We start from the raw sequence: 27983 nt of genomic DNA, 5'->3' as shown, positions 1-27983 counted from the left end.
AAAATATGGAAGAGGGATGCCCCGATTGTTTGGTCACTGTCCTTGTGATATTTAGGACTCTGCAGTTGGCGTAGACCAATCAGAAGCATAATAATAGGTGGGAATAGGCATGTCCAGCATTCTGCTTTATCTCCTGAACCGCTCACTTGTGAAGCACTCAAGACAAGTTAATCTACGGAAACTAAGATATCATCCTCTTTGAGAGGAGACAATGGCGTAGCTGTAATGTCACTGGACGTAATTCAGAGGCACGGGTTCAAATCCCACCAGGGCAGCTGATGGAATTTTTATTCAATCACTAAATCTGGAATTGAAAGCTAGTCTCAGTAATAGTGACCATGACAGCTATCATCAGTTGTTGTTTTAAAAAAAACATCTGGTACAATAATGCCCTTTGGGGAAGGAAATCTGTCATCCTTACCTGGTCTGGCCTACATGTGACTCCAGACCCATACCAATGTGGTTGACTCTTAACTGCCCTTTCCAATGGCCTAGTGAGCCATTCAGTTCAAGGGCAATTTGGAATGGGAACAAAGACTGGTCTAGTCAGCGACACCTACATTCCATGAAACACTCCCACTCCCCAGATATTCAACTCAATTGGATCCTTCTAGCTGCTCTCCATCATCAGTCAGAAGATTTTGTTCAGACAGGCCTGCAGCTACACCTACATTTGTGACCCTAGAACTGTCATTTAATGGGTTTGGGCTGGGATTGTCCCCATTCTACACGTGTGCTTCAGTACAGAGATCCTAGGGCACAACAAGAGGCGCTAACCTCAGCGGGAGGGAGGCAGCAAAAAAAATCCGCAAAAAATAACAATAAATATTGCAAGTAAATTTGCTTAGAAATAATTGGTCATTTATATGCATTTAGATTGGCATGGCCAGACACACACCCATTTGAAATGATTGAGTGAAATTCTTACAATTAGCCTGTTTACAAATATTCCTAACGTACTCATTTTAGAAAGTCACTAAACTGGTTTCAAAAGGCCTACAATACGTTCAGACAAGCATTTCCAAATGAAATATAATTCAGCACTCCTTTTGCTTTAGGTAAAAAAGCTGTATCGACAAGCTATGCACAACAGCTAGTAAATAATCACATGCCAAAAAGAATATCTGTGTAACAAATTGCAGCTACAAATAATCTGGGAATTATTCATCGATTTTATTTTCTATTTGTACAAAGTCTTGCTTTTCTGGATTAACCACTAGGAAATGCTCTTGAGCAATGTAACTCTGGGAGCAAAGCTGTTCTCGCCAAAGATGAGTGATAAAAAGTAAGGTGCTCAATCACCTCCTGTCTAAAGCATTTCTTTGATGACTACGCAGTAAAGTTATAAACATCTGCAACATAGCATTGGCATTTACACTTTCCAGTATCGTTATGTACAACCCTTGATTAATGCAAACCCAGAGAAACAGGACGCATGCTTGCATTCAGGTCTGTTACCAACACAATGAAGCATTGATCTCCTGTGCCTCTGAGTATAAATTGCTCTTGTACCCCTCCTAGCTGCCAGCTGCAGAGTAGCATCAGTAAATGCATTTTAGCAGGTTGCCTGCTTTCTCAGTTACTGACTGATACAAAGCATGAGGTGGGCTAAAAATAAAATACAGAGAAAATAAGCTTAAAACAAATCTCAGTAATCCGCACAGCATACTGCAACTACAATCTTATGAATCACAGATTTAATCAAAGTGTTACCCATGCACAAAGCTTCTTATTATCGTTCAGAGCACCGTACACACTCTCCAACATTACTTGTGAAGTGGATTTAAAAGGCTTTCCAAACAGAACAATTTTACAATTTTCTTTTTTTTTCTTAAAAAGCTTTCAGAATTTTACTAAGCACAAGTTAGCAAATGTGGTGACTAAACGTCCACCTGCCTCAAGTGCTTGCACTGAAATTGAAGATCACAATCGCAATTCTGACTAATACTGAGGTGATCTCATCGAAACGTATAAGATTTGGAAGGGGCTGACAAGGTAAACTCAAAGAGGTTGTTTCCCCTGGCTGGGGAATCTAGAACACAGAGGTACAGTCTCAGGTTAAGAGGTCAATCGTTTAGGACTGAGATGAGGAGAAACCTCTTCACTTAGAGAATTGTGAATCTTTGGAATAGTCCACCTGAGAGAGCTGCGGATGCTCCATCATTGAGAATAGTTAAGGTGTGGAGATGCCAGCATTGGACTGGGGTGAGCACAGTAAGACGTCTTACAACACCAGGTTAAAGTCTAACAGGTTTGTTTCAAATCACTTGTTTTCGGAGCACTGCTGCTTCCTCAGGTGAAGGAAGGAGCAGCGCTCCGAAAGCTAGTGATTTGAAACAAACCTGTTGGACTTTAACCTGGTGTTGTGAGAATAGTTAAGACTGAGGTCGATAGAGAATCAAAGGATGTGGGAAACAGGCAGAAAAGTGGAATTAAAACAGAAGATCAGTATTGAGTGGCAGAGCAGTCTCAAAGAGCTGTGTTAGTCTAGTCCTACTCCTGTTTCTTATGTCCTCATATTCTTAAATCTTATCAGTTATCAACTGTCCCAATAGCACACCCTAACACATAACCCATCTACTTTTGAGGATTATCTCCGACAGCAACTTTGTCAAGGAACCATACAGTACTTGAGCCACTTGTTTGCGAGCATTGTGTATTGTTGGTGGCAAATAGAAACACTGACCCTCAAGGTCAAATACATCATTTTGGTCTGGTGATGGGTCAGTATCTGTTGATTTATCTGCCCAAAGAACACATGGCAGAGACCTGGCAATAGCAAAAGCAGATCTGTAATCTAAATGGGTATCCGATGGTCACCATTGTTACACTTGTATGAATTTCTAGATTTCCCAAGCCAGCTCGTGAACACTTTTGAACAAAATTACTAACTTGGGCCAAACTGTGGGTAGCTTTGCGTTGTGGACCACAGCCACCAAATTAGCTAACATGCATTAATTTATTTTCCCTTCCAGCTGCTAGATCCGCCAGCCCATTAGTCCGGGCTGGATTCAATTGCTTCAAAAAGGTGTACTGACAATGTTAACCCACTGCAAAACAAATGACAAAGTCGCTTCTGCATAGCTGTGAGAGACATTCAGCAGCAAAAACGCAGAACTTGAATAAATATAGCTGTAGACAGAATATAATATGCTATCTTGTCATCAGGTGGGAAGTGTGGTTGGAAGGATGATTAATAATTGTAGATAATAAACTAAAATAATAGATTTTCACTGAATCGGAGAAATCAAGCTAATTAATAAGCTAATTTGGAAACAAGCCAGCATTTTAAACAAAATATTTTGAACATCAGAAAAAAGGAGAAATTTCCATAAAGTAGTGCAGGTATTGCAATTGCAACCATGTTCTGACTGAAATAGCATAGTCCATGCTAGTTCTGTTAATTTCTGCAAATCTGGAAATCCATATTCAGATGTCAGTTTATTCAATTTACAGTTCTCTTGCCTTGGAGTCAAAACATGCAGGCTTAACGCCCCAATTTAAGTACATAATCAAGACTGAAAATTTAGAGGGATGCCAGCCAGGTGAGACATTAAACCAAGTTCAAGTTAATGTAAAAATCCCATCGTTCTTTCGGAGGCTGCAAGGGGACTGCTGGCTAACATTCTTCCCTCAATTCTCACCAACAAAGAAAGAGTTAACTAGTCATTCATCTCAACTGCTCGCTGGATGCAAAACTGGCTGCCAGATTTACCAAAGGGAGGGCATTTCAAAAAGTAACTAGTCAAGTTTGAAGAGCATGTTGATATCCTCCCCCACCCCCCCCCCACAGTGGCTTCGTAACTGTTGGTTTTCTCCTGCAGTCACTTGTAAACTCTAATCGGAGGGAAACAAAAATGTGGGTGCCCTTATAAGTTGGAAATTCATTCATGTTAACAGCCAAGTTTTTTTTTGTCGACTGTGTACGCTTCCATGGCCGCAGAAAAATACTTTTCAGTGTACTTCGGTACATGTGGCATCAAATCAATCAATCAATCAAACCAAATGCTGCATTCTTAGGCCATGACCCCGTCAATAAGGTTGGGGAAACAAAATAAGGAAAATAGGAAATAAATGTACCCGTGTTCAAATATCAGTTTGTTAGGTGGGGGCTAGGGAGAAGAGGGGTGGGGGCAGTGGAGTATCAGAGGTGACTGTAGGCCCATTGCTTCTAATCTACATAAACAAATGATGCCAAAATCAATTTTAAGCTTGTCAAATTTGTAGAAGACACTAAAATAGAAAGAGCAGTAGAGCGGAGAATACAGTTAATCATTTGTAGAAGCTTTTAGGTTATGCAAATGGTCAGACAAATAGCTAATGAGACTCAATAATGAATGTAAAGTATTACATATTGAGGGGAAAAATGTCTGGCAGAAGTACACAATGAATGGAATTAGCACACAGAGAGATTCAGAAAGGGACCTGGGAGTGGAAATAAATGCACTACTGCCAATATCTAGACAATCTGGCAAGGCAGTTAAAAAAGCCAACAGATTGTTCCTACATACAGTTAGAACAGTAGAGTGCAACTCTACAGAGGTTTTATGTTAATACTTTATAATCCGGTTGGTCCCCACCCACCCAGTGTGCTGTTTGCAGTTGTGGTTAACATGCTACAAAAGACTTGCACGCACTGAATAAGAGGCAGAAAAGAACAATAACTCTCTAAAGGTAAAGGTGGTACGTATGGGCAAAGGTTATAAAAACTCAAAGCACAGTCTCAACAGCAGGTTAGGAGGGCTCTATCGAGGGGTACAGACTTTAAGATGTAGATCTAGAACATTACTTCAAAGTAGAGTGAGATGACATGTTAATTAGCAAAGAAGTAAATTTTAGACAATAATTTATTTTATTAAAGGTTTCTGAGATGATAAAATAGCCATGAATTACTTGGATTTATTGATCTTTTCACCCCAAAAATGCATAATACGTTTGAACACAGTAGCAAGTTTGTCTTTGAAAACTATTTAAGTCTCATTTGCCAACAGCATTAAGATAACTCCTAGTGTTCCATTCATAATTTGCATACAAGGTCATTGCTTGAAATTAGCAGTGTGTGCCAAAATAAAGGATTGTTGCAATTCACATGATCAACTATATTTGGCAATGTGTATACTGATTTTAGAGTTTCAACTGAACAGATAATCATAGGATTAATTTATTTCAGGGTAGAGCCCAAATATGGATTATTTTAAGGTTGATTACTTAACTAGAGTCTTGTTCACTCTTTTAATGCAAGTCTACATACAAACAAGAATTCCATCGGGGTAGACAATCTATTGGGAACACTGTTGTTTAAATTTAGGTTATTTTGCCGCAGCCATTATAATCTGCAGCATCATTCTGAGCAGGTCCACAGTTCTTTGTCTATAAAAGCGAAAAATTATCATGAGGGCGCCAAAGTATCAGAGCGGCACAGTCGCACAGTGGTTAGCACTGTTGCTTCACAGCCCCAGGGACCCTGGTTCGATTCCCGGCTTGGGTCACTGTCCGTGCGGAGTCTTCACGTTCTCCCCGTGTGTGCGTGGGATTCCTCCGGGTGCTCCGGTTTCCTCCCACAAGAATCGAAAGACGTGCTTGTTAGCTGAATTGGACGTTCTGAATTCTCCCTCTGTGTACCCAAACAGGCGCCGGAGTGTGGCGACTAAGGGATTTTCACAGTAACTTAATTGCAGTGTTAATGTTTGCCTACTTGTGACAATAATAAAGATTTAAATTAAATTAAATTAAATTAAAAGTTAAATCCCAGTCCAATAGTGATTGAACCAAAATGTACCAAAACGAGCAGCTAAACATGATGGTCTGGAAACTTCAAACGCATAGACATTAAAGAAAGTACTTCAAGCCGTACAAATCAGAGACAGCAGGAGTTACCCAGGAAGAATATTTGAAGATAGTTGAACTTTATTCCAGGAGTTAAGAGTAAGCCAACCATTCCCCCTCATTTGTTCAACTTCCACATACAAATAAGGAAACAAGTACTAAATGTTGGAGGCAGGTCTTTGAGGATATGCACTTCGAGAACACCTAGAGTACCACAACATTGAAACATATAACCTCCTGAGCAGATTAGGACAGCAATGCTTTATAACGAGCAGCAAATTACTCCGGCTAGATATCTAGATATATTGCCAAAGGAACCAATGCTGACACTAAGACTTCAGAAAAGCATAATACTGCTTTGTGAATTTTTGGGGCAATATATATCCAAGTGTTATTACAGAAGATTCCTCAAATTACAGATTTAGCTCTTCAAAATTTGAGTTTTGTGTATAATAGTAGGATGAAGTACTGATGATTACAGTTGGTGGTAATCGTGGGAGGAATTTGAAGTTCGGATCACACAACAGTGCTGCAGAACACTGAAGTGCATTTGTTAATGTATGCCAGCTTCTCTGTATTGATCATAAAATACAAAAAAAAACTTGGGATAACAATGGCAACCCTACATTTGTTAACTACCAAGTGATGACTGTGTCAATGGAGCGGGCACCACCATTCCCTGCGGATTTCTATTCAACAAATTTAGAGGTAGACTTTCCATTCTGACATTTCCTTTTCCTTTCCCAAGAAGCAGAGCAACCTTGCTCCTACAACTGATTGGCCGTCATCAATGGGTACACTAGCCTCTGGAGCATTAAATGGGATCTTCCTAACATTGACTGTCAATGTTGAAATTGGGTTGATGGCTGCCAAGAAATCGTCCACGGGTCAGTAGAAATTTTCTGCATGAACTACTCCGAGATATAGGATAGAGAGACAAAAGTATATTTAATAAGGTGCCTTATTGATGGTTCTTGGGTCAATTACCCGAGTCTTCCAACTATTGGACAAAGGTTTGTATCATTGTCCCAGTGGAGAATTAAATCTTGTGTTCACTGTCCAAGGGTATCACACAGATTCTGCCTTGACTAAAATTGAGTTACAGAGAAGGCAAAGTAACCTGATGGTTTTTAACCAGTTACTCCTTCAGCTAGCACTACGACAGGTGGTGATCATGTCGTAGGCATACTAACCAATGAATGCCAGGCCAGAAGATCACCCCTGTCTGTGCTACAACATTTTCCAATGGTTTTGACAGTAGTGCCATAAATCTCTCGAGGTCTCTCATCTTGGATACAGCTTTGCAGGCAAAAGGATGTCGACTTTTTCTAACCCCAAGAGTTCTGAAGTTGCTGTGAAACAGAACCCAAAGTTTGCAGAGGACTTGGTCAAAACAGTTTGACACTTTGGTCAATTTCTCTCAGGATTTCTCTCCAGATATTTGGAGATTTTTTTTTAATACACACATTTTCTCATGAGATGTGAATATTGCTGGCTAGGCCAGCATTGATAGCTTATCCTTAATTGTCCTTCAGAAGGTAGTGGTGAATCATGTCCCTGAAACTCTGCAAACCATGTGGTTTTGATACACCCCTAGAGCTTTAATCTCGGTGAGCCCTGGAACAGACTTTTGACGTCCATGATTTGCTGAAATTGCAGGTCGACAGAAGACACCAGAGTAATGAACTATTCATCGCCAATATAGGAAAGGCTTCTCTGTAATACTAACTAATGGCTGTCGCAAACAAGTACTCTGATCTGTATAAACCAAAAACAAGGCTGAGGGGTGGGATAATAGAGATCTTTAACATTATCAGTGGTTTCGATATAGAGAGACGGCTTCCTCATGTGAGGAAGAGCTCAGATACAGCCTATCAATAGAAGATAGCACCAAGAAATCCAATAGGGAATTCAGAAGATACCCAAAGAATGGTAAGAATTTGGAACTTGATAGAAGAGACCGGTTGAAGTATTTAAGGAGAAGCTTTTCAAGCATAAAAGGAGAAGGAAATAGATGAAAATTAAAATCGCTTTTTGTCACGAGTAGGCTTCAATTAAGTTACTGTGAAAAGCCCCTAGTCGCCACATTCCGGCGCCTGTTCGGGGAGGCAGGTACGGGAATTGAACCGTGCTTCTGGCCTGCCTTTAAAGCTAGTGATTTAGCTCTGTGCTACACAGCCCCTAAATAGATGGTCAGAATGTTAGGTTTCGGTTCAATTGGAACATAGACACCTACACGGGCCAGTTGAGCTAAATGTCCTCTTTCTGTGCTGTGCGTCTATAAAATCTACTTCATCTGAGGGTTGGGAGTCAGCTGAACAACGGCAAAATCAGCTAATGTGAAAATCTAAACTCACGTGCCCTAGAGGATGATTTCCCTCTTCTCATGGGATGGGGGAAATTTCTAGTTGTATGTGCAGTTTGAAGAATAAAAGGAGGAGCAATTCATAAAGCAGCTGCAAAATGAAATACATCGTGGCTTTGGTGGGGCATCAAGTCAGGATGAGCATCATCCAGACCTGATTTGGTCAGTGAGATCCCGTTTGCCATTGTTATGATTTTTAAAAAGTCTAAGATACACTTCGATTTTTTTTTTAGAAAGTTGACATCACATGAGAAAAGGATGATTGGGAAATTCTGTAAGCATCAGGTGTGGGGTATACACACACACCTGGTAATTTCTAAAATAAAGTGTTAGTGAAGATTGGCAGCATAGCCAGGATAAACAAAACCCTAGATTTAGACGCCAAGTTAACAAGAATTTCTATTTCATTTTGTTTGGAGTACACCAAATAAATAAATAGCTGCACTGAGAACGATACAAGCATGATGGTTACAATAATTATAGAATTTGGTTAAGAGCCATTTTTCTCACTTAGCTATGCTACTAAGTGGGTGACTGAGGAGCAATTAAGATGACCCATTTATCCGAGCAATCAGAAAGAGATACTGCATCTTAGCCTATATTGTACCAATATAATGCTACAGTATTTTTATTCATTATTCAGTGCTTCTGACATGGAGGTACACAAACGTAACATTTGTAAAACTGGCCAAAGCAGTACAAAGTTTAGTGGTTTAATTATGAGTGGTACCAGTAGTTCTTAACTTTACATGTGAAAAATTAAATTATAGGACAACTGTGGAGCACGATGACTTTAACGGAAAGAAGTGAACCAAACCATTTGACAGTTCGGATTAAATTGGAGCAACGGAAAACAGTTTCAATTTTCAGTCTTATATGGTCTTATACAGCACTCAGTCCCAATATGATTTTATAGAACAGGTGCAGTAATACAAACCTCTGAATAACATTTTGTTATTCCACTTCAGTGGAACATATGTGAAATTACATTGTGTAGGTTGCCAAAAGAACATCAGATCCACAAAAACTTCATCTGGCAAAAAGAAATCTTAACTGTTGCAGTGGTTTCCATGTAACTAACATTTAGTCGTTTATGTGCTTCTACTTATTAAAAGGCGATAAAAGCATGATTATCCAGATAGTGAACTGAAATAACAAAAAGGGAGTTATTGAGGCCAGTAGTAGAAATGCATTTAATAAAAGCTAGTTAGGGAGAAAGGAATAGGAGGTTTTGCTGGTAGAGTTAGTTGAGAGAGGATGGAAGGAGACAGAGTGAAGAATAAACGTCAACATATTTAATTTAATTTAATAATCTTTATTGTCACAGGTAGGCTTACATTAATACAGCAATGAAGTTACTGTGAAAAGCCCCTAGTCGCCACACTCCAGCGCCTGTTCGGGTACACGGAGGGAGAATTCAGAATGCCCAAATTACCTAACAACACGTCTTTCGGTACCTGTGTGAGGAAGCCGGAAAACCCGGAGGAAACCCACGCACAAACAGGGAGACCGTGCGGACTCCACACATAGGACAGTGATCGAAGCCGGAATCAAACCTGGGGCCCTGGCATTGTGAAGCAACAGTGCTAACAACTGTGCTACCTTGCCGCCCAGACTAGTTGCACGGAATGGCCTGTTACGATGCTGTATATTCTATGTATATTGATACCTTAATGAAGTCTGCCAGCAAGATAAATTCCTTCATTGAGTAGTGCTTTCTGTTTTGCTGTATAAAAAATAATAAAATCCTGACCTGATGTAATATAAGCACGACTATGTGTTATGTATCCAAGAATATATCCCTGTTGGGGAAGCGTCACGTGATGTGTAGTGGCGTCAGCAGAGTGTTTGCACGGGCTTCAGTTCTCTAATTTAAATTGTATGGCAAGAAGTCTTACAACACCAGGTTAAAGTCCAACAGGTTTGTTTCAAATCACTAGCTTTCGGAGCACTGCTCCTTCCTCAAGTTAAAAAGGAAACGGGAAACTTTTTCCAAGACATCTATAAATTATCTGGGCCACATCATCAATAAAGATGAGTAAAGAGCCGAAGAGGATGGCAGCAATCATGGAAGCATCAGGTCCTCAAAATGTGGCACAACTGAGGTTGTTTTTGGATTGATCAATTATTATGGTAAATTTGTTTACTTCTAATAAATTTTAAATACCCAATTCATTTTTTTTTCCAATTAAAGGGCAATTTAGCGTGGCCAATCCACCTACCCTGCACCTCTTAGGGTTGTGGGGGTGAGATCCACGCAGGCATTTTTTTTTTTTTTTTTTTTTTTATAAATTTAGGTTACCCAATTATTTTTTCCAATTAAGGGGCAATTTAGCGTGGCCAATTCACCTAACCTGCACATCTTTGGGTTGTGGGGGCGAAACCCACGCAGACACGGGGAGAATGTGCAAACTCCACACGGACAGTGACCCAGGGCCGGGATTCGAACCCGGGTCCTCAGCACCGTAGGCAGCAATGCTAACCACTGTGCCACCGTGCTGCCCTGATCCACGCAGGCATGGGGAGAATGTGCAAACGTCACATGGTGCTGGGGCCTGGATCGAAGTTATGGTAAATTTGTGACGAATTTAGCAACATGTTTGAAGCCTTTAAACACTTTACGTGCCAAACAGGTAACAGGTATGGCATTGGACAGAAGAATGCGGAAGTACACACAATAAGTTAAAACAGTATTTTGCAAACCATTTTTCCTGGGACCCACTTTTACCAAGCGGCCGGCCTTCGCGACACATCATTATCGCTTAGCTTTAATGCACAGGTGAGCTGGCTTGGTCCTCACTATGTCATTACAATCCAGGGTAGGCTAGATTAAAATTCAGACATTTCAGCCAGAGAAACATCGGCTCTTCAAGCCTGCTCCACCATTCTGTAAGATCATGGATGATCGGGTTATGGTCCCAACTCCACTGTCCTGTCTGCCCCCATTATCCTCGACTCCCGTGCCTATAGAAACCCTATAGAACTCTGCCTTGAATAAATTAAATGGCTCAGGCTCCAACTTTCCCTGGGGAAGAAAATCCACATACTAACAACTCAAAAGAAAATTAATTCTCATCTCATTTTGAAAACTGCGTCCTTGGTTCCAATGTTCCCCATGTGTGGAAATATCCTTCTGGTAACTACCCTGACAAGGCCCCTCAGGATTTTAGCAGGTCCGACAGCATCTGCGGAGACCGAGACATCCAGACTGGAAACGGTAGCTCCCTTCTCTCTCCACAGATGCTGTCAGACCAGCAGAGATTGTCCAGAAGTTTCTGTTTTTATTTCAGATTCCAGCATCCGCAGTAATCCCCTCAGGATCTTGTATGTTTCAATAGGATCCCCTCCCATTCTTCTAAACTCCAAGGATACGGGCCCAACCTGTTCAAACTTTCTTCACAAGATAACTCCTCATCCCGGGAATGAGTCGAGTGAACATTCTCCAAAATGCTTCCAATGTAATACCTCCTTTCTCAAATAAGGTGACCAGTACTGTACACAGTACTCTAGATGTGATCTCACCAAGGCCCTGTACAGCTGCATTAATACTTCCCCACTTTCACGTTGCATTCCCTTTGCAATAAACACCAATATACCATTTGCCTTCCTAATCACTTGCTGTAGCTCTATACTAACATTTTGTGACTCATTCACCATGACATCCAGACCTCTCTGAACCACCATCTTCTGCAATCTCTCCCCACTTAAATAGTACTATTATGATCCCAGGTCAGGCTAAAACAGTGGCTAGGGTACTGGACCGAAACCCCAATTTATTTTGTAAGACTGTGCGGAAAGAATGATTCGCTGCAGGAGTGATTGCACAATGAAATAGGGAGTTGGCATTTTAACATTAAACTGTATTAAAAATACAATATTAAACTCTTTAACATTACACCCCAAAATAGCCTGAAATTACCCCTTAAACAAAACTAAATACAGTAAATACAACATCCATAATTACTATTTCCATTCCCAATTATACAACAAGAAAGAAAATACATTCAGCTCTTAATCCATCCTACATCCCAATGGCACAGAGTAATTCTTGATTTCCAGAACAGATTTGGCTCATGTTTCAACCCCTGCAGACTCTGGCTGGATGTCTTCAAAAAGTTGTTTCAACTGATTTGTTTCAGCTTCCCTCTTGTACGCAGCAAAATACTTCACTGGTCTAAAGTGTGGCCTGATCAAAAACCACAACTTAAAATGCTTTCCCAAACTATATACCTTAGCTCCTCCCAGCCATTACATAATCTCCCCAGGCTTCAAACACACAAACTCCCCAGGCTGAAAACACACAAACTCCCCAGGCTGAAAACACACAAACTCCCCAGGCTGAAAACACACAAACTCCCCAGGCTGAAACCACGCAAACTCCCCAGGCTGAAAACACATCAAACACCCCAGGCTGAAACCACGCAAACTCCCCAGGCTGAAAACACATCAAACACCCCGGGCTGAAAACACACAAACTCCCCAAGCTGAAAACACACAAACTCCCCAAGCTGAAAACACACAAACTCCCCAAGCTGGAAACACACAAACTCCTCAGGCTGAAAACACACAAACTCCTCAGGCTGAAAACACACAAACTCCTCAGGCTGAAAACACACAAACTCCCCAAGCTGAAAACACACAAACTCCTCAGGCTGAAAACACACAAACTCCTCAGGCTAAAAACACACAAACTCCCCAGGCTGAAAACACATCAACTCCCCCAGGCTGAAAACACACAAACTCCCCAGGCTGGAAACACACAAACTCCCCTAGGCTGAAACCACGCAAACTCCCCCAGGCTTAAAACACGCAAACTCCCCAGGCTGAAAACACGCAAACTCCCCAGGCTGAAAACACGCAAACACCCCAGGCTGAAAACACGCAAACTCCCCAGGCTGAAAACACAGCAACACCCCCAGGCTGGAAACACGCAAACTCCCCAGGCTGAAAACACGCAAACTCCCCCAGGCTTAAAACACACAAACTCCCCAGGCTTAAAACACACAAACTCCCCAGGCTGAAAACACACAAACTCCCCAGGCTGGAAACACATCAATTCCCCCAGGCTGGAAACACACAAACTCCCCAGGCTGGAAACACGCAAACTCCCCAGGCTGGAAACACATCAACTCCCCAGGCTGGAAACACGCAAACACCCCCAGGCTGAAAACACACAAACTCCCCAGGCTGAAAACACACAAACTCCCCCAGGCTGAAAACACACAAACTCCCCAGGCTGAAAACACACAAACTCCCCAGGCTGAAAACACGCAAACTCCCCCAGGCAGAAAAAACATCAACTCCCCAAGCTGGAAACACGCAAACTCCCCAGGCTGGAAACACGCAAACTCCCCAGGCTGGAAACACGCAAACACCCCAGGCTGAAAACACACAAACTCCCCAGGCTGAAAACACGCAAACTCCCCAGGCTGGAAACACACAAACTCCCCAGGCTGAAAACACGCAAACTACCCCAGGCTGAAAACACACAAACTCCCCAGGCTTAAAACACGCAAACTCCCCAGGCTGGAAACACGCAAACTCCCCCAGGCTTAAAACACGCAAACTCCCCAGGCTTAAAACACGCAAACTCCCCCAGGCTGAAAACACAGCGACACCCCCAGGCTGGAAACACGCAAACTCCCCAGGCTTAAAACACGCAAACTCCCCAGGCTTAAAACATGCAAACTCCCCCAGGCTTAAAACACGCAAACTCCCCAGGCTGAAAACACGCAAACTCCCCAGGCTGAAAACACGCAAACTCCCCAGGCTGAAAACACACAAACTCCCCAGGCTGAAACCACGCAAACTACCCCAGGCTTAAAACAGGCAAACTCCCCAGGCTTAAAACACGCAAACTCCCCCAGGCTGAAAACACACAAACTCCCCAGGCTGAAAACACAGCGACACCCCCAGGCTGAAAACACGCAAATTCCCCAGGCTGAAAACACGCAAACTCCCCAGGCTGAAAACACACAAACTCCCCCAGGCTGAAAACACGCAAACTCCCCCAGGCTGAAAACACGCAAACTCCCCCAGGCTGAAAACACGCAAACTCCCCAGGCTGAAAACACAGCAACACCCCCAGGCTGGAAACACGCAAACTCCCCAGGCTGAAAACACGCAAACTCCCCCAGGCTTAAAACACACGAACTCCCCAGGCTGGAAACACGCAAACTCCCCAGGCTGAAAACACGCAAACTCCCCCAGGCTTAAAACACGCAAACTCCCCAGGCTGAAAACACGCAAACTACCCCAGGCTGGAAACACATCAACTCCCCCAGGCTGAAAACACACAAACTCCCCAGGCTGGAAACACACAAACTCCCCAGGCTGGAAACACACAAACTCCCCCAGGCTGAAAACACGCAAACTCCCCAGGCTGGAAACACGCAAACACCCCAGGCTGAAAACACACAAACTCCCCAGGCTGAAAACATACAAACTCCCCAGGCTGGAAACACACAAACTCCCCAGGCTGAAAACACACAAACTCCCCAGGCTGAAAACACGCAAACTCCCCCAGGCTTAAAACACACGAACTCCCCAGGCTGGAAACACGCAAACTCCCCAGGCTGAAAACACGCAAACTCCCCCAGGCTTAAAACACGCAAACTCCCCAGGCTGAAAACACGCAAACTACCCAGGCTGGAAACACATCAATTCCCCCAGGCTGGAAACACACAAACTCCCCAGGCTGGAAACACACAAACTCCCCAGGCTGGAAACACACAAACTCCCCCAGGCTGAAAACATACAAACTCCCCAGGCTGGAAACACACAAACTCCCCAGGCTGAAAACACACAAACTCCCCAGGCTGAAAACACGCAAACTCCCCCAGGCAGAAAACACATCAACTCCCCAAGCTGGAAACACGCAAACTCCCCAGGCTGGAAACACGCAAACTCCCCCAGGCTGGAAACACACAAACTCCCCAGGCTGGAAACACACAAACTCCCCAGGCTGAAAACACGCAAACTACCCCAGGCTGAAAACACACAAACTCCCCAGGCTTAAAACACGCAAACTCCCCCAGGCTAAAAACACGCAAACTCCCCCAGGCTTAAAACACGCAAACTCCCCAGGCTTAAAACACGCAAACTCCCCCAGGCTGAAAACACGCAAACACCCCAGGCTGGAAACACACAAACACCCCAGGCTGAAAACACGCAAACTCCCCAGGCTGAAAACACACAAACTCCCCAGGCAGAAAACACACAAACTCCCCAGGCAGAAAACACACAAACTCCCCCAGGCTGAAAACGCACAAACTCCCCAGGCTGGAAACACGCAAACACCCCCAGGCTGGAAACACGCAAACTCCCCAGGCTGGAAACACACAAACTCCCCAGGCAGAAAACAGATCAACTCCCCAGGCTGGAAACACACAAACTCCCCCAGGCAGAAAACACACAAACTCCCCCAGGCTGGAAACACATCAACTCCCCAGGCAGAAAACACACAAACTCCCCCAGGCTGAAAACACACAAACTCCCCCAGGCTGAAAACACACAAACTCCCCAGGCTGGAAACACACAAACTCCCCAGGCTGGAAACACGCAAACTCCCCAGGCAGAAAACACACAAACTCCCCCAGGCTGAAAACAGATCAACTCCCCAGGCAGAAAACACACAAACTCCCCAGGCTGGAAACACACAAACTCCCCAAGCTGGAAACACGCAAACTCCCCAGGCTGGAAACACGCAAACACCCCAGGCTGAAAACACACAAACTCCCCAGGCTGAAAACACACAAACTCCCCAGGCTGAAAACACACAAACTCCCCAGGCTTAAAACACACAAACTCCCCAGGCTGAAAACACACAAACTCCCCAGGCTGAAAACACGCAAACTACCCCAGGCTGAAAACACACAAACTCCCCAGGCTGAAAACATACAAACTCCCCAGGCTGGAAACACACAAACTCCCCAGGCTTAAAACACACAAACTCCCCAGGCTGAAAACACACAAACTCCCCAGGCTTAAAACACACAAACTCCCCAGGCTGAAAACAAGCAAACTCCCCCAGGCTTAAAACACGCAAACTCCCCAGGCTTAAAACACACAAACTCCCCAGGCTGAAAACACAGCGACACCCCCAGGCTGAAAACACGCAAACTCCCCAGGCTTAAAACATGCAAACTCCCCAGGCTGGAAACACGCAAACTCCCCAAGCTGAAAACACACAAACTCCCCAGACTGAAACCACGCAAACTCCCCCAGGCTTAAAACACGCAAACTCCCCAGGCTTAAAACACACAAACTCCCCAGGCTGAAAACACACAAACTCCCCCAGGCTTAAAACACACAAACTCCCCAGGCTGAAACCACACAAACTACCCCAGACTTAAAACAGGCAAACTCCCCAGGCTTAAAACACGCAAACTCCCCAGGCTGGAAACACAGCGACACCCCCAGGCTGAAAACACGCAAACTCCCCAGGCTGAAAACACGCAAACTCCCCAGGCTGAAAACACAGCAACACCCCCAGGCTGGAAACACGCAAACTCCCCAGGCTGAAAACACGCAAACTCCCCAGGCTGAAAACACAGCAACATCCCCAGGCTGAAAACACACAAACTCCCCAGGCTGGAAACACACAAACTCCCCTAGGCTGAAAACACGCAAACTCCCCCAGGCAGAAAACACATCAACTCCCCAGGCTGGAAACACGCAAACACCCCAGGCTGGAAACACGCAAACTCCCCAGGCTGGAAACACACAAACTCCCCAGGCTGAAAACACGCAAACTACCCCAGGCTGAAAACACACAAACTCCCCAGGCTTAAAACACGCAAACTCCCCCAGGCTAAAAACACGCAAACTCCTCCAGGCTTAAAACACGCAAACTCCCCAGGCTTAAAACACGCAAACTCCCCAGGCTGAAAACACAGCAACACCCCCAGGCTGGAAACACGCAAACTCCCCAGGCTGAAAACACGCAAACTCCCCAGGCTGAAAACACACAAACTCCCCAGGCTGAAAACACACAAACTCCCCAGGCAGAAAACAGATCAACTCCCCAGGCTGAAAACACATCAACTCCCCCGGGCTGAAAACAGATAAACTCCCCAGGCTGAAAACACATCAACTCCCCAAGGACTTCCCTATGTCAAATAAAAGTGCATTAGTCCAGCTTTTCCCTGGTGAATTTCACCTATGACTCCTAAAAGATTTCTGCTCTTGCAAAACAACATTATTTTAAAAACGTGACTAATGCAGCCAAACACACTCTAACCCAGCTTTTTACAAAAATTTAAAGTGTCCAATTTTTTTCACCCCATTATGGGCAATTTAGCGTGGCCAATCTACCTATCCTGTACATCTTTGGGTTGTGGATGTGAATCCCATGCAGACACGTGGGAGAATATGCAAACACCACACGGAGAATGACCTGGGGCCAGGATCAAACCGGGTCCTCAGCGCCATGAGACAGCAGTGCTAACGACTGTACCAACGTGCTGCCCTGTAACTCAATCCTTTAACCTTTAAATTTTCAAATGTTTAGAATCCAATATATCTAAAATCCTGCATTCATCACAGTACACTGCTTTTCTATTCTTCCTGCCAAAAGAACACGTTCACATTATACTCCATCTGTTAAATGTTTGCCCATTCATTTAACCAATGTCCCTTTGCAGGCTCTCTATTTCCTCTGCCAACTTATTTTTCGACCTATCCTGGTGTCAGTGCCAAATTCAGTCCTTTCATCCAAATCACTGATATAGATTGCAAATTCTTGAGGCCTCAGCACTGATCCCTGTGGCTTTTCACTGCACATCAGTGTGCGGAGTCTGCACGTCCTCCCCCTGTGTGCGTGGGTTTCCTCCGGGTGCTCCGGTTTCCTCCCACAGTCCAAAGATGTGCGGGTTAGGTGGATTGGCCATGCTAAATTGCCCGTAGTGTCCTAATAAAAGTAAGGTTAAGGGGGGGGGGGTTGTTGGGTTACGGGTATAGGGTGGATACGTGGGTTTGAGTAGGGTGATCATGGCTCGGCACAACATTGAGGGCCGAAGGGCCTGTTCTGTGCTGTACTGTTCTATCACAAGATACAGCTTGCCAACCCAAAAATGACATATTTATCCTCACTTTGCTCCCTGTTAGCTAACTAATCCTTTATCCATGTTACCCGCAACACCATGCTCTTATCTTGTGCAGTAACAATTGACGTGGCACCTGATCAAACGTCTTTTGGAAATTCAAGTATACCACATTTACAGGTTCCCCTTCATCCACATTCCTTGCCACTTTCTCAAAAAAACTCTGAACAGATTTGTTAAACGTGTTTTCCCTTTCACAAAGAGGTAAATAGAGAGGTAATTAGGTGGACAGGGTTAAGGAGGGATTTCCAGAACTTAAGGCAAAGGCAGCTGAAACAATGGCGGGGCAATTAAAAATGAGGAAGTTAGGGAGAGATAAGCTGAGGAGGGATCAGAAAGCGAGAATTAAAATTTTGAAATCAGGACAATGTTTAACCAGGATCCAATGTAGATCAGGAAGCGGTGTTGGCAGGTCAAGGAAATTTCAATCTATCTGCAAGTCAGACATTTAAGTGTTCAGTGCACACTGAATACTGAAACAATCCCTAATGCTACTATTTAGGTCATGAATTCCTGTACTACCAATGGCGATGCTCATGGTGAATAGGAAAAAGCACTAACCAATGTTTTCTCGCATGATTTATTCTCTATAAATAGCCTGGGGATTTCCTCAATTTATTCCACTTTTGCCTAAATCCTGTTCACCCATTGCTATGTAAACATAAGTTGTGACGTGGTCCAGAATTTGAGTATTACTGAAAGAGAGACACATTTTTGTTGAAGCTTCTCGTCTTGTATTCATTAGGACAATTCGCAATACCAAACGTAAAGGGAACAACAATTTGCACAGTGTTAGAAGAAAGTGCTGATTGGTTGCCAAGCAGACTGATTGTAGAGACGGTACCATGGAGAATGCACCAGTTGATGGTGACTGATAGTTAACTGCCAAGCATTGTTTGAAATTTAAACCAGTTTGACTCTGATTGAGAGCCTAAAAAGGTACAATGTGTGTACACGTTCTTTCTGTCTGCAAAGAACAGGGCCCTGTGTATTAATATATGTAGCTTCCAGTACACATAAATGCCCAGCACTGCAGGCCCAATTGACAATCCTAAATTGGTTATCAGTATAATTCTTGGCACACAAATGGTTATTTAGCATAATGCTGCTCAATCGCGAAACCAAATCTAATATTGGACACTGTTTCAGGTTTTGCACACACGGGCTAGTTGGGTGCGGTCTGTATCTTTCCCATTGAGAACATTGGACGGGACATGCTATTTGATACGATCTGTCAGTCTTTGGGAGGTATGACCTGCATACCCATCATCACATCAGCACTAAAATTCATACACCACATTTGTGTGATAGGCAGAACATCTTTTTGGCTTGACAGCAGTATCCTGTTAGTGGCAAATACCACTCGTGTTCCAACTGCTTCATCTGTGGCTCAGGTTTCTGAGTTATCTTGCACTTTCAGGGTAATCGGAGTAAAACTGGGCACGTCTCAGGGCCAAAAGTGACAACCATAGGCCAGTTCATGAGTTTGTGCGGTAAACTCAATCAGGGTAGCTATTTCCAAAGGATGTCTTTGATGTATTTTGGCATCAAGCTTGCATGGTGAGCAAAAGGCTGGGCTGGATTTACCAGGATGCCGATGAGGCCAATCCTATAGCGTGTGAAATTTTAAGAATCTCAATGCATATGCTGACCAGTGAAGATAGGCTTGCCATGGACCTTGCAGAGAACCCCCGGCAGACTTCTCAATTAACACGTCAAGGAAAGTGAGTTCATTTGACTGCTGCATTTCCAAGTTGAATATGACCGTCTGACAGAGCCCATTAAGACATGGAAGGAAAGGGCAGCACAGTGGCGCAAGTGGTTAGCACAGTTGCCTCATGGCGCTGAGGTCCCAGGTGCGATCCCAGCTCTGGGGCACTGTCTGTGTGGAGTTTGCATATTCTCCCCGTGTTTTCATGGATTTCGCCCCCACAACCCAAAAGATGTGCAGTGTAGGTGGATTGGCCAAGGTAAATTGCCCCTTAATTGGAAAAAATAAATTGGATACTCTAAAAAATTTTTAAAAGAAAAAGACATGGAAGGAAATTATTATATGCAGCTGCAGATTTAAATACAGCAATGTATCATCCGCATATCAGAATTATGCAAGGAATAGGAGGTTAGATGTTATTGGATGTCATTAGGTCTCAATGTCTTTTTTCAGCAATAAATACAAGATATGGAAATTTAATTGGTCTGTAAGATATTGGACAGGGAAATGTGCTCTGCATTCTTATATGTAAATCCATAACAGGGCCACCTTTAAATCCTACATAAGGCCACACTTATCAAATGTATGTTCCACTCATACCACTGGGGACCATTCAACCATCAAACTATCGGACAATACTCACTGTATGGCACAGCAGCAAGGTGTGAAGGGTGCACCAAGTGCTGCTGGGTGGTTTGCCCAAGTACTTCATCAGTGGCAGTGTTCGACTGTTGTAGAGCTAACTCAACCTCTTCGTCTGTTAGACCTACAGGAAAAAAATGTAAAGTCATAACCTTATACAGATAAACTATTATTTTAAGGCAGACAAATAATACTGCACACACAACTGTTAAGTGGGAACAAAATATTATCCTAATTATTTTCAGAAATCAAACTTTTCTCATGACAAGATGTTCCAATATTATGCCAGCTCAGTGAATGATCGAGGGGTGCAGGATCCTCATGGAAAAAGCAATATCGTAATATTTGATTAAAAGAATCATGTAAAACTGAACATTTTATTATTAATACAGTACGCGGATAAAAAGTGCAAAGTTTTCAATGTTTTGAATATCCAACATTGAGTATTCTAAAACCAAAACAAGTTTTATCACCAAATTTTCATTTTGATATTGCAGCTAATTTGTACCAAACCTGCTACCAATCATTTTTAAATTAGTGTACATTTCATTCTTTGAGATAAATGGACGCTAACAGCAGGAAATCAATTTGATAAAAGAATGGATCTCTCCCCAACCATTTATTTTAATACCTCGCCCAAAATAAAAAGCTACGACTGGCAGCCACAAGATAGAGCAAGCTGACATTAAGGGCACGAGAGGGAATCTTAACTCCTGAAGATGGGTGGGATGTAAAAGTGCTCAAATTTAATACCTAATCTGCCCACTTTCAATTTGAACCGAGACGCGAACCAACCCACTCAGAGGACCCGGACTGGTCGTTTAATTGTATTGAGGTTGTGTGTTTTAGGATTAACCACCGTTTTAAGTGAATTGCAGCTGGCCTGAGGAAATTCAGCAGGTAAAGGGAGGTGAAGATGCTGGATGTAGATGAAAAGTCCACTTACCCAATTCACCTACCCTCTGTGACTGAACACCCCATTCCAACCATTCTGATCTTCCCCAGACCCTTAAGCTCACCCCCGCCTCCCCGCCCCTTAACAAAAATGTCATTGACTTTAGTCGTGTGTGCAGCCAGCTTGCTGCACAGTGTGGCCCCTTTAAGGTTGATCCGTGCACCATAAAAGAAGCGTTGTTTGTGCATGGCCCTTGTTCCACGTCCAGCACATTCCCAATTACTATGTGGCTGCAAACTAGCACAGCTCACACTCATCACTGCTCCCGACACTTCCAACTTTCCCCTCAACACCAATCCCTCTTCTGGTCTCTGATCCCCCTCCTCACCACTCCCTGACTGCAGCCTGGTGCCAAAGGCACAGTCCCCTGACAGCCAGCCTTTCAAGCTGACTGGCTCTGACCAGGAAATGGAAGCAAAGTAAATGGTACTCGTTGCTGTCCCAACTGCAAAACTGTTCATCCCACACCCGAGACAAGATCAGGATCCAAGCCTCCGAGTTGGCAACCCAAAACTCAAGAATTTTAAGAGTGTGTAATCTCCATCCGCACAGCATTAATATAAACATCACATATTGTACTTCATATATCTCAACCAGCAATTTGCATGAATAAAGTGCAGAATTAAAATGAATGTATTATTAGAATAAATCAGAATGTTCCCAAATCCTTTAACGCAAATAATAGATACCTTGGGGTGATTATAGGACTGCAATCTCATCAATGACTGCAGAACCCACAACAGCTGTGATAGGAATTTATATTATACATACAGCATACATGAGAAGAAGAACCCATCCTAATTATTTTCAGAAATCAAATATTTCTCAGATACCAGAGATAGTATCACTGCCTTAAAAGCATTCTGGTTTATTTGATGCAATTTGCAGAATGGAGCTGTTTCTTCCCGTCCATCTCTGGGTTCAAGTTTCTCCGTGTCTGCCACAGTACTGATCGACAACAGTCAGCGTGCCCCGTGAGCCATGATGAACATCCATACTGAAGGAACGACAATTGTGGCATAACCATTATGAATGTAGAGTCTGATAGTTGAACTGATTATTGGGAAGTAACCGTATCCACATTACAATATAACTATGTGCAACAAGATCTGGAAAAATATATTGAATTATAATTTATCCATCCCTTATTTAGCGCAAAGTTATCACTGTTGTACGACAGGCTATAAACCCAGGGGAAAGCAGAATGGGAAAATAGCAGATCACAAAGCAAACTAACTGAAAAATCCTATTTTGGTGGATTGAAAACTCCTCCCTCCCCACCCAATGTCGTTTGTCAAAATTAAATGTTCATGCTCCACACATTTTAACAATTGATTAAAAATGTCTCCTTAAAACCTTCACCGTTCACCAACTTAAATACATTTCTGGCACATATTACAAAGAGGAAATATTCTACATTTATTTTAGGAATTCTGTATTTGTATGACAATTCAATGTTGAAATCTCAATTAAGCAAACGGTTTAACACCTGCAGCAATGATGAAACAACGGATGTTTCATTATAATCTTGCTCATTTTGCGCAGCCGAAGCCGCAGCCCGGGATTTGCAAGGTTTATACATGAACAATCGGCGGTCACCAGCATTATCACTCTGGTCACTTCGGGATTTAGGCCAAGCACAGATGAACGTGGACATCCTGAAGTTCCGGTCCGCCATTCTCTGTTCCGCTGCAGGCTACCCAACAGTTGTGGTCAGCAGCAGGAGCCATCGCTTTGCCAGTGACCACAAAGCCAGTGTCCGTCTCTTTTGCAGTCTCAAAAATAAGGCTCAGCAAAGCGACTGAGATCTAATTTAATTGATGCTTTTCAAGCTGTGCAAACCGCTTCAAACTTTCTCACAATATCACGGGGCTCCCTACATGTATCTGGGGATGATACAGGTGGAGAGAGGAGAGTTCCAAATCCAAGGTCAACCAATATATTAAAATGATTTTCCTTTCTCCCTTCCTCCAAAGGAATTAATGATTTGTCTGCTTAGACTTGCTTTAGTTATTCATGCAAGTAAACATTTACTTGTCCAGTATTAGACAATTTAGCTTTCAACCCATTGGAAATTAAAGAGAGGAATAACAACTGATCGAAATATTCTTCTTCAGTCCGACATATTAATGGGAATCAAATATGGCACTGCTGGAATGGGGGAGACACATTGTTAAAATAAAATAAAAACCCTGTTTGATTGCAAAGCAAAGACATATAAAATGCACACAGGCATTTTTGGATTTCTGAAAGGTCAGAAGCAAATGGGTATGTTTTGCTCTGTTACTGACTGTAGGTCAGAAAGGCAGGCCAGGCCCTCCCAAGAATTTCTTCACCATCTTCATGGAATCAAACTGACAGATCATCCATTTCTCATCAATCGGTGAGATCTTTATTATGGGCCAGCGTTTAGAGCAGTGTTTTTCAAACTTTTTTTCCGGGGACCCATTTGTAACAACTGGCCAACCTTTGGGACCCACGCCGGCCCACCTTCCCAACCCACGCCGGCCAACCTTCGCGACCCATGCTGGCCGACCTTCGCGACCCACCATTTTCTCTTACCTTGTTTGCTGCTGACAAAATGGAGGAATCGCAATCGTGCCAAAAGTACGTGATGGCAATGTTCGGGGCCGTGACCTGCTCTCTGCCTCCCTCAGGCAGGAAGATTACATAGAATTGTTTTAAAATCTTCTGCATCTCCAATGCTTCAAATTCGTGGTCTTCAGCCGCAGCAGTCGGCTTTTATATTCAATTTTTATTTACTTTTTGTTCATTGTAACAATGTTATTGCACGGCACGTTTAATCAAAGAGACCTAAGCCCATGTCATCGTCAGACTCTTCAGATTCTTCCCGTTTCTTCTCTTCCTTTTTCTCTTTAGCAGCAATGGAAACAACAGCTGCAGCAGCTGGGGCACTGCTACCAGAAGCAATGTTGCAGATCAGACTATTGACGTCAATATTAGCCAATGCCTTGGCAAACAGACTAGGCCAGAAAGACTCAATGGTCACACCAGCTGTTTTAATCAGGGCATTGAGTTTGTCTTCGGTGACAGTGACTTGGTCGTCATGCAGGATAAGCGCGCTGCAGATGGAGGAGAGTTCCGAGGTGGAGACCCTGACGCTGGATCTCTGCGGGTGGGACTGATGGTGCCAGTCACTGGGGGGAAACTCGACCTTAGCTTCGTTCAGAAGAACTGAGCACTTCCGTACCGGGCAGAGCGAGCAGCAGCCGGCTTTTAACTATGCCAGCTGCAAACAGCCTCTCTACCATCTAAAAAAATCGCTGCCACACTGCGCATGCATGCCCGCTCATCGGTGTGCATGAACAGAGATTTACGCATGCGTACCGATGAGCCGGCACGCATGCGCAGCCGCATTTTTATTATACGGTAAAAAGGCCGCTCGCATCCGGCATAATTAATAGCCGGCTGCAGCTGCTGTTGCGCACACATTTGCCCAATTGGGAGCGCCGTAACGGAAGGCTCCGTGACCCTCTCGACACCCGCCCACGACCCACCCGCAGGTCGCGCCCCCGACTTTGAAGATCACTAGTTTAGAGAACACAAAAGTATATCATGCAGTTCACCTGACCCACAACGTTTAATAGATTTTGGTTATGGGGAGCACAAGGGCCCACTTTGCAGGTGTGATGCAGAGATCTAAAAGTATTTTTAAATAAAAACAATGTTTATTCTATGAATCCAGTTAACATTTTGTAAATACACAGTAAACATCTTATCAGCTACCAACATTGATAATCCCCCCCCCCAAAAAAGATACGGCACTCTATACATAACCCTTAATAACTTTCCTAACAACATCCATAAGCCAAAAGACCCTTTTTAACAAAGACGGTAGGTTTGCATTCCTTACAGAAACAGGTATTACTTTGAAACCATCCAGTGATCTGGAAAGAATCTTTAGAATGCAGATAGCGAGATCAATAAACATCGACTTGGTTTGAATGCAGCTCTCCAACTGAAAGCGAAACTAAAACACAGAGCCCAAATGAGCTTCCAACTCAAAACGAAAGTGAAAAGCAGAATCACATTCCAGCTCCACCCACACAATGACATCACTACAGCCATTTGATAAAACACACTTTTCTGAAAGGGACTCTCACATGACACCTTGGTCAAATGACATTAGCTTCCTTAGAGCAAGGGAAGGGGCCCTGCCTTTATTGATCATCCCATATTCATTTCACACTGGAGTGGATTTATTAATGAAAGGGACAGTACAAGAATGGTACACGTGACTCTCCATCCCCAGCCTTCCCTTCTCTATTCACACTAGGCTTGTTCTGCAGTGTGGTTAGGCAAGAATGAATTTATTTTTTCCAAATTCTGCTGAGCCTCTAGTAACAAGGCTACGGGGTGGATTTTCAGACATTTTCTCCAACGGAAACAGGGCGACAGCCCATCAGAAATAGCGGGCAATGGCCTACCACCCAACTGCAACATACAGCTCTATCACTGGAGCACCACAGCAACCCAGGTCAGGCAACAGGCCCATTTTAAATTATATATCTGCGTACAAAGGATCTTGATTGCCATTTATAGACTTGGGCTATGTATGAGCTGTGCATTACCTCAAAGGTAAATTCCTCTTTAGTTTTGTGGAGCCAGAAAGAGCCGGACTGCTCTTGTAGGATGCACATGAACAATTTGGGCTGATGCCATCCTGACTGCCCAGCCCCTTGCAGGCACTGAGGGGAGTTGGGGGGGGGGGGGGCTGTGCCATTTCAGAAGGCCAGATGGTGAAGGACAGGCACACATTACAAACCTACATCTCCAAAACCAAGCAACTTATCTGTACTCTTTTAAGCCAACACCTATATATGGAAGCACATTTTTCCACAGATTACCACCTTGCCATGGCAGAAAGGCTTGATCCAGAGAGCATGCCGTCAGGAATCTTAAACTCCTGACAGGGTCACGCATGACGGTAAGGTCGGAAGGGAGGAACCAGACAAAGGCAATCCAAAACAAGTTCTCAATCTCAAATTAGGCAGAAGATACTCGTTATGATATCAGTGGCTGTGATGGCGGACAAAGACTGCGGCAGTAGGGAGATCCCTCGTCATCGAGATTCCCTTGTCACCAGAACTGGACCTACCTTCTGTCAAGGACCATGTGTCTGTTGATTTGCTCACGTTAAAAGATGTCCTGCACAAGGCGTCCAAGAAGAATCCTCCCTAGAGGTGACCCTGAAAAGGACTGCTCAGCCTAAGGGCTACTAAGGGTTAGAAAAGATGCCCTGAAAATAGTTTGCACCATCTTCAACCTGTCTGGAAAAGCACATCCAGCAGCTCATCTACCTGCGGTCAGAAAATCAAAGTTAAACTCAATTTCGGCACCAGGAATGTACGAACTCTCACGGATAACGTGCAAAACACTCAACCAAAACAGAGAACTGCCCAACTCAGACAGTTCAATAATGACTTTACTGCCCTGCAAGGCACCCGAAGAGCAAGCGAAGGAAGGATAGCTGAGGGAAGACAGCGATGCTTACACCTTCTTCTGGACAGGACAGCCTGAGGATCAGCCCAGGACACGTGAAATTGGATTCACCAAAAACAAACTTATCAACCGACATTTGGAACTTCCCGTCGGCATCCACAAATGCCTCATGACTCTCAGTCTACAACTTGCGAAGGACCAGCAGCCAATGGTCATGAGTGCCTACGCCCCAGCCCTTGATGCCAGTGAGGCTTCCAAAGGCGGCTTCTACTCCACCCTGCACACCATACTCTCCAACATTCCGAAGCAAGATAAGGTCATCCTTCCGCGGGGACTGCAATGTCGGGGTTGGACAGAACTTCCAACTCTGGAAAGGAAGGAATTGGGAATTCCAACTGCAACTGGGTCCTCCTGTTCGCCAAATGCACGGAACATCAGCTTGTCATCACTAACACACCGTTCCGCCAAAAAGGCAAATTCGAGGCTTCCTGGAGTCATTCACGATCAAAGCGCTGGCACATGATCGACGATGTCATTGTCTGATCCAGAGACCAATAGGATGCCCTCATCAGCAATGCCAGTGCAGATGACTGTTGGACAGCCCACTAGTTCATCCACTCCTCTACGTCCATCAATCTCCACCAGAAGATGAAGCTGAATTGCTCTCAGCCTCACAAGGAGACGCCAGTCCTTTACCAACACGTCCCAAGACAAGATCTGGTCTCTCCCTCCATCAAGATCAACGGAGAACCCGTACCAAACGGGAAACATTTCTCCTACTTTAACTAAGGCTGACAGCGATGCGGAGATCCAACATCGGTAAAAAGATCAACGTTGAGCAGCTTCAAGAGCCATGCATGCTGGTGAATTTCCTACAAAGTCTTCTCCAAAATCTCCAAAGCGTTCATTCTAATGGAG

The 27983-nt window shown here is 43.9% G+C and overlaps 1 protein-coding gene and 1 long non-coding RNA gene across 3 annotated transcripts in view; one reads left to right on the top strand and one right to left on the bottom strand.

The window, feature by feature from the left end:
- The window catches only part of pex14 (peroxisomal biogenesis factor 14), a 281432-nt gene that overhangs the window by 95135 nt on the left and 158314 nt on the right, over window positions 1-27983 (bottom strand). For both annotated transcript variants that reach the window (XM_038773696.1, XM_038773697.1), the window contains exon 4: window positions 20649-20771. In XM_038773696.1, the coding sequence (XP_038629624.1) occupies window positions 20649-20771 (123 nt within the window). The remainder of the gene's footprint in view (window positions 1-20648; window positions 20772-27983) is intronic.
- Window positions 1749-9580, top strand: LOC119950849. Its single transcript, XR_005457444.1, has 3 exons — window positions 1749-1995; window positions 6575-6713; window positions 9519-9580. It is a non-coding gene; the product is annotated as an uncharacterized LOC119950849 (long non-coding RNA).

This window comes from Scyliorhinus canicula, chromosome 16 (assembly GCF_902713615.1).
Source record: "Scyliorhinus canicula chromosome 16, sScyCan1.1, whole genome shotgun sequence".
Lineage (NCBI taxonomy): Eukaryota > Metazoa > Chordata > Chondrichthyes > Carcharhiniformes > Scyliorhinidae > Scyliorhinus > Scyliorhinus canicula.
The sequence above is the reverse complement of the archived record's forward strand: the minus strand, read 5'-3'. Positions and strand labels throughout refer to the sequence as shown.